Source organism: Cebus imitator, unplaced genomic scaffold (genome assembly GCF_001604975.1).
Source record: "Cebus imitator isolate Cc_AM_T3 unplaced genomic scaffold, Cebus_imitator-1.0 Scaffold4, whole genome shotgun sequence".
NCBI classification, from domain to species: Eukaryota; Metazoa; Chordata; class Mammalia; order Primates; family Cebidae; genus Cebus; species Cebus imitator.
Genome location: NW_016107319.1, coordinates 10,651,263 through 10,658,566, shown reverse-complemented (window position 1 = coordinate 10,658,566; position 7,304 = coordinate 10,651,263). Strand labels below are relative to the sequence as shown.

The window sequence follows — 7,304 nt, the reverse complement described above, 5'->3', positions numbered from 1 at the left end:
GAGTTTTTTGCCCATACACATGAGTATTTGTCTAAATCATGTCTTCTTTGTAGCAGCTAGGCCCTGCCACCACTGTGCTTGGCTGAGTTCACAAATCTGTTGTAACCTGTAGCTTCCCTGTCACTTCTCTGGCTCTCCTCTCCTGCTAAGCTTTGTTTCCTAATTAAAATCTTCTGCCACTGCCATAGCTACTGCTGCTACTGGAACCGCCATAGCCACCTTGGTTTCATGGTTTGGTGAAGTATTGGCTGCCACCACCATAGGGGCCAGAGCTTCTGCCTCCAAAGTTTCCTCCCTTCATTGGTCCAAAATTTGAAGACTGATTGTTGTAACTGCCAAAATCATTGTAGCTTCCACCACCTCCAAAATTGCTTCCATCATTACCAAATCCATTATAGCCATCCCCACTGCCACCATATCCACCACCACCACAGCTGCCACCAAAGCCACCATGACCACTGAAGTTTCCTCCGCGACCAAAGTTGTCATTCCTACCAAAACCACCTCAACACCACCACCAAAGTTTCCAGAACCACTTCGATCTCTTTGGCTGGATGAAGCACTAGCCATCTCTTGCTTTGACAGGGTTTTCCTAACTTCACAGTTGTGGCCATTCACAGTATGGTATTTCTGAATGACAATCTTATCCACGGAGTCATGGTCATCAAAGGTTACAAAGGCAAAGTCCCTTTTCTTGCCACTGCCTCTGTCAGTCATGATTTCAATCACTTCAATTTTTCCATACTGTTCAAAATAATCTCTTAGGTGATGTTCTTCGGTGTCTTCTTTAATGCCACCAAGGAATATTTTTTTCACAGTTAAGTGGGCCCCTGGCCTTTGAGAATCTTCTCTTGAGACAGCTCTCTTTGGTTCCACAACTCTTCCATCCACTTTGTGTGGCCTTGCATTCATGGCTGCATCCACTTCCTCCACAGTTGCATACGTGATGAACCCAAAGCCCCTGGAGCTCTTGGTGTTTGCATCTCTCATTACCACACAGTCTGTGAGCGTTCTCCATTGCTCAAAATGGCTCCTCAGGCTCTCATCGGTTGTTTCAAAGCTCAACCCTCCAATGAAGAGCTTCCTCAGCTGTTCCGGCTCTTTAGGAGACTCTGACTTAGACATGATCGCAGGGAGAAGAGAGACTTTAACAATGCTTCTTTGGCGGCGTCCACAGGCAAAAAGGAGCAAACTGACAAACGTACCTAGTATATTACTTTTGACTCAACACCAGTTTTCATACTACCGTCCTTTTGCTGTTTCAGGATCCCGTCCAGCATAACAAATTATACTTAGACCACACATCTTTTTTGTTTCTAGTCTCTGCTCGTCATATTTTTTCCCCTAGGATGCTCTTTTCTCTATTGACCTATTCTCCAAGGTCCATTCATGTCTTATCTCTGCAATGCTTTTCCTAATTGCTCCTGTTCTCTGCGATTTCTCTAATCTTCAGTTGCAGAACCACTTGTGTCTGGACCACATATTTGGAATATGGCATACACTGACCTGCATTATTATATATTTTTTTATATTTTATTTGCCAATTAGCTTTTGTTTTGTTTTGTTTTGTTTTGAGACAGAGTCTTGCTCTGTCACCCAGAATTGGGTGCAGTGGCATGATCTCAGCTCACTGCAACCTCTGCCTCCCGGGTTCAAACAATTCTCCTGCCTCAGCCTCCCGAGTAGCTGGGACTATAGGCACCCGCCACCCCACCCAGCTAATTTTTGTATTTTTGGTAGAGATGGGGTTTCACCATGTTGGCCAGGCTGGTCTCGAACTCCTGACCTCAGGTGATCTGCCTGCCTTGGCCTCCCAAAGTGCTGGGAGTACAGGCGTGAGCCACCTCGCCCAGCCTGCCAATTAGCTTTTAAGGAAAGAATAATATCTCATTCATTTTCTAATCTCTGACACATGTGCAGGCATTGTGTTCTGTAAATATTAATTGAATTATTAGAGGCCTAAGGCTACTACATTTATATTTTATAATGTACTAAATATAAATATAAAGTGACAAATCATAATAACTAATATTTATTGAGTGCCTACCATATGCCAGGCACCTTAAAGTCTTTAGATGTAGCTTTAGAGTTAATTCTTTTAATTTGTCCCACAATGCTTTTACTCTGTATCCTGGGCTGGGATTTAGAAGCCATTTTGCATCATGTCCTGTCTCTTTACTCTCCGAGAGCAGGGACTTTATATCCTCCTGCCTAGCACCAAAAGGTGAATGTTGGCTGGGTGTGGTGGCTCATGACTATATCCCAGCACTTTGGGAGGCCGAGGCAGGCAGATCACCTGAGGTCAGGAGTTTAAGACCAGCCTGACCAACATGGTGAAACCCCATTTCTATTAAAAATACAAAATTAGCCGGGCACGGCAGCATGTGCCTGTAATCTCGGCTACTGGGGAGGCCGAGGCAGGACAATTGCTTGAATCCGGGAGGCAGAGGTTGGAGCAAGCTGAGATCGTACCATTGTACTCCAACCTGGGCAACAAGAGTGAAACTCTGTCTCAAAAAAAAAAAAGGTGAATGTTATAGAATGTAGTACCAACTATTTATTTTTCCTCCTGATGAATGTATAGAATGTAGTACCAACTATTTATTTTTCTCTTACATTTTTTAAATTATAAAAGAAGTTTATGCACATCAAGAAATTCTAAAGTGTATACATATATAGTAAGAGATACCTTCTTCAATTTTTCCTTCCAATTCATGAAGGTCAAGTTGTTTAAAATTTTGAACTTGACACAGATTGTTAAAAATTTATATATTTTAAATTATAAAATAAACATGGGTTCATGATCTTAAAGATTTCAAACTCAAATTATACAGAAGAATAAATACAAAAAGGAAATCTCCATGAGTCCTACTTTTCAGAGGAAACCACTTGCAAAAGTTTACTACTATAAAATATCCAGGAGTTTTCTAGGCATATAAGCTTTTCATGGACACTGTTAGCTGCTTTTTTCCCTCACATTCTAGCCAATCTCATTTTCGTGGGCACTAACCAATCCTGGCCCACTTTTCAGGCTCCTTCTTTTTGACTTCAACCAGTAAGTTTTTCTCAGATTTTTTTTTTCTTTTTCTGCATGTTTTCATCCTCAGAGTTTATCCATTCTCTGGGTTGGCTACCATTTTCTCTCACTTTATTTTCTTATGGGCAAACTTGTTTTTGGAGTTTCCCAACCCACACTCATTCCTTAGCCCTCTGAACTCTGACTCATATCCACCACTCCAATAAAATTATATTTGAAGATTCCTGAGACATCACAGAAATTATTTTAGCTCCTACCTCTATGGGCTTCTGGGTACCATTAACTCTTCTTTCTCCTTCTAGAAGCACTCCTCCTGGCTTCAGAGGCATTGCAAAATCCTAGTGCTAACTCTACCTTTAGGACTGACACCTCCCCTATTGGCCCTATGGAGTCTCTTCCCCCGCCCCGCTGTCTCCAGCCCAGTCCCTCCATCTCCCTGGGGAATTTTTCAGCTCCCCAAACCTCAAATACCATTTAACTCCATCTTTCCAACATGAACTAACCTTTCTTAAACTCTAGTTCCACACTTCCAACTCTCTGCACGTTGTATTCACAATTTTACTTCAACATTAACAGTTCAAAACTTAAAACTCATCCTCTTGACTTTTTTATTTTTGTTAATGGTACTGCCGCTGTTTTGGTCATCTAGGTAAGGTATCGGTCATTTTTCTCTCCAGTGACCCTTGAATCTCATCACTGTTTCTCCCGTAAGTTCCACTGCTACGGCAGTTGGCAAGATGGTGCCGGTAAGGGTGGAAAAGAAGCTGTTGCTGGGCCCCAACGGGCCTGACCAGTGAGGAGGAGGAGGGCCAGAGCCTATGGTCCTCCATCCTGAGCGAAGTGTCCACCCGCGCCAGGTCTAAGCTGCCGCCCGGCAAGAACATCCTGGTCTTCGGTGAAGATGGTTCTGGTAAAACAACCCTCATGACTAAACTACAAGGAGCTGAGCATGGCAAAAAAGGAAGAGGCCTAGAATATCTCTACCTCAGCGTGCACTATGAGGACCGAGATGATCACACACGCTGCAATGTGTGGATTCTGGATGGAGACTTGTGCCACAAAGGCCTGCTGAAATTTGCAGTTTCTGCTGAATCCTTGCCAGAGACCCTCGTCATTTTTGTTGCAGACATGTCTAGACCTTGGACTGTGATGGGATCTCTGCAGAAATGGGCTAGCGTTTTACGTGAGCACATTGATAAAATGAAAATTCCACCAGAAAAAATGAGGGAGCTGGAACGGAAGTTTGTGAAAGATTTTCAAGACTATGTGGAACCCGAAGAAGGTTGTCAAGGTTCCCCACAGAGAAGAGGCCCTCTGACCTCAGGCTCTGATGAGGAAAATGTTGCCCTGCCTCTGGGTGACAATGTGCTGACTCACAACCTAGGGATCCCAGCGTTGGTTGTGTGCACAAAGTGTGATGTGGTGAGTGTCCTGGAGAAGGAGCACGACTACAGGGATGAGCATTTGGACTTTATCCAGTCACACCTGCGGAGGTCCTGCCTTCAGTATGGAGCTGCCTTGATTCACACATCAGTGAAAGAAGAGAAAAACCTTGACTTGTTGTATAAGTATATTGTTCATAAAACGTACGATTTCCACTTCACCACACCTGCCTTAGTTGTGGAAAAGGATGCTGTTTTTATACCTGCAGGCTGGGACAATGAAAAGAAAATAGCTATTTTACATGAAAATTTTACAACCGTGAAGCCAGAAGATGCATACGAAGACTTTATTGTGAAACCTCCCATCAGAAAGCTGGTCCACGACAAAGACTTGGCAGCAGAAGATGAGCAGGTGTTCCTAATAAAGCAACAGTCACTCCTTGCCAAGGAGCCAGCCACACCCACGAGAGCCTCCGAATCTCCTGCAAGAGGACCCTCTGGCTCTCCAAGGACCCAGGGTCGGGGAGGGCCAGCCAGTGTGCCTAGCTCCTCCCCAGGCACATCAGTTAAGAAGCCAGACCCAAACATCAAAAATAATGCAGCAAATGAAAGGGTGTTGGTCAACTTCTTCAACAGTCTCTTGAGTAAAAAGACAGGCTCTCCTGGAAGTCCTGGTGCTGGTGGGGTGCAGAGCACAGCTAAGAAGTCATGACAAAAGACTGTTTTGTCAAATGCTCAGGAAGAACTGGATGGAATGACTCGAAAGCCAGACTCTGTGGTAACAAACTCAACAGAAAATGAAGCCTGAACCTCCTTAAAAAGTGCATATGTCGAATGACCAAATAACTATGTATATTGATCTGCTAAGACCAGGGTTTTTCTGATACGGCACATGCTATCAGTTTTTTGGGGCAGGGGAGATGAACTTTAAAAAAAAAACAACAAAAACACTTCATTGGCTTGTCCAAGTGTGAAATGCACATTTAGGAAGGTGACATGTCAGACCCCTTTGTTAAGGATAACTCTTGGACTCTCAGGCATGTGGCACTTTTGTGGGAAGCAAGTACATCTGGGCTTCTTGTGGAAGGGAAGTTAGAGTGAAAGAAAGAGGGCCCACTTTCTATCAGGGTGGAGCAAAGGAGACCAAGAAATCATTGGTAAGATGATGGTTACTCTGACCAGTTTCATGTTAACAAATTCACTTGTTCTTGGGAAGCAGATTAAGTAGCAGCAAATCCAGGAAAGAAAGACCAGAAGGTGTAATGAGAGAAGTGATGGTGGGGAAGTTGAATGTTGGGGGAGGTGGAGGAAGGAAGAGATAAGCAGTGTTAGTGAATACTGTGTGTTCAGCAGAAATCGAAGAATCATTGTTAGAAGCATTTCCAAACAAAACACTAAGCAAAACTGGAATTAGGCTTATTCCGAATGCATCTTTAACTTTTGAAAGATGTATTAATTGTGGGAGTGCCTGAGTGAGGTGGGGCTGACCCAGGGGTGGGAACGATGGCAGCTGTGCAGGACCCATGTGCTTGGCCTAGCTATGTCCTCGTGAGAGATGCTGGCACCGCATATATGTGTTGTGGGGCAGACAGTCACTGTGGGATGTCTTCAAAGTCAGCAGTTACAGAATTAGTTTACTTTGAATTTTGTTTTCAAAATAGCTCCTGCTTTGCTTTTTAAATTAAATTTTTCATTTTTATTACCACAGGCTGGCCTACTAATAGAAATGGGCGATCAACCTCTCATTTTACCATAATGCAATGTGCCACAGAAAGTTTTCGGGAGGTTTTTAATGTAATTGCACTCTGGTTAATTGGCTTATACCACTCCCTGCCTTATGATCTGTGGAAAGCTTCACGGAGTTCCACTAATGCCAAGGGGTATATCCTAGCTTCCTGGTCTGATCAGTGCTATCAGATGGACAGATAGGTATGATTGTTTTATACTGAAAATGGAAATGATACATTTCTGTTGTTGTGTTCTTTCATAAAATGTAGCATTTTTTTTCTTACGGAAATAAGAGTTTCAGGTTCTCCCCACTTAGGGCAAATTCATGCACATTGTCATGTCATACACCATGCTGGAAATGATTGCTGTGGAGTTGAAATGGCACTTTTAATTTTATATATGACAGCATTTAAATACAAACACTACCATGAATTTAATGTATAAAATATTGTTGTCAAACCAAGGGAAAAAACCACAGTTCACCATGTGGAATTTACTTTTTTTATATGAATGTTTGTTGTACTGTGCCTAAGCATAACTTCCCTAATGTAATTACTTTTACATACCAGATTTGACTGACCACTAATGTAGTACTGGGGATAACTTAATATCCTATGTTGTGTACAAGACTCTTAAAGACTATCTTGAATTGCTTTCGTAAAGGTCTGAACACTGTTAAGGAGAAAGCTGAGTATCAACTTGCCTTTGAGTATCAACAGAAACATTTCTTGTGCCAGTTTTATTGTTCAAATATACTTTTTTTTTCCTTTTTTAATTCCGTTTTTTTAAAAAAACAAACATATTGTGGCTTCCAGTTACCAGGTTGTCTAGGTAATGAGAGTTAACTGACTGTAGAATGAGAGTCGTGGTATAGTGACCAATAGATGCCAAACAGCTTGTGGCCGCAGTAAAAGTAGGGTCACTTAGTCCCTGGGAATTAAATGAGTGACCTCAGAAACGAGAATTCCTGGAAAGGCACATGCCTAAAAGGGATATGGTATAATTTTAAATTTTAATGCAAAATTTTAATTTTTATTTTTTATCATTTGAACTGATAAGCACTTTTTGTGTCAATCTAAAATGTACTAAAACTGATGAAATGCTAAGACACATGTCTTGTGAAGGAAGGTTTCTTGGAGACCACTTTTATTTACTCA

General features: G+C 42.3%; 1 protein-coding gene and 1 pseudogene across 2 annotated transcripts; one reads left to right on the top strand and one right to left on the bottom strand.

Moving 5' to 3' along the window:
- Window positions 1-10: 10 nt before the first annotated feature.
- LOC108308721 lies at window positions 11-1,179 on the bottom strand (annotated as a pseudogene). Its single transcript, XR_001827023.2, has one exon. The product of XR_001827023.2 is annotated as a heterogeneous nuclear ribonucleoprotein A1-like (transcript).
- A 2,595-nt stretch (window positions 1,180-3,774) lies between these two features.
- Window positions 3,775-5,358, top strand: LOC108308713 (cytoplasmic dynein 1 light intermediate chain 2-like). The gene is given in 2 exon segments (XM_037740532.1): window positions 3,775-3,824; window positions 3,826-5,358. Coding segments are annotated over 2 exon segments (1,452 nt in total). The 3' UTR covers window positions 5,228-5,358.
- The last annotated feature ends 1,946 nt before the right edge of the window (window positions 5,359-7,304 follow it).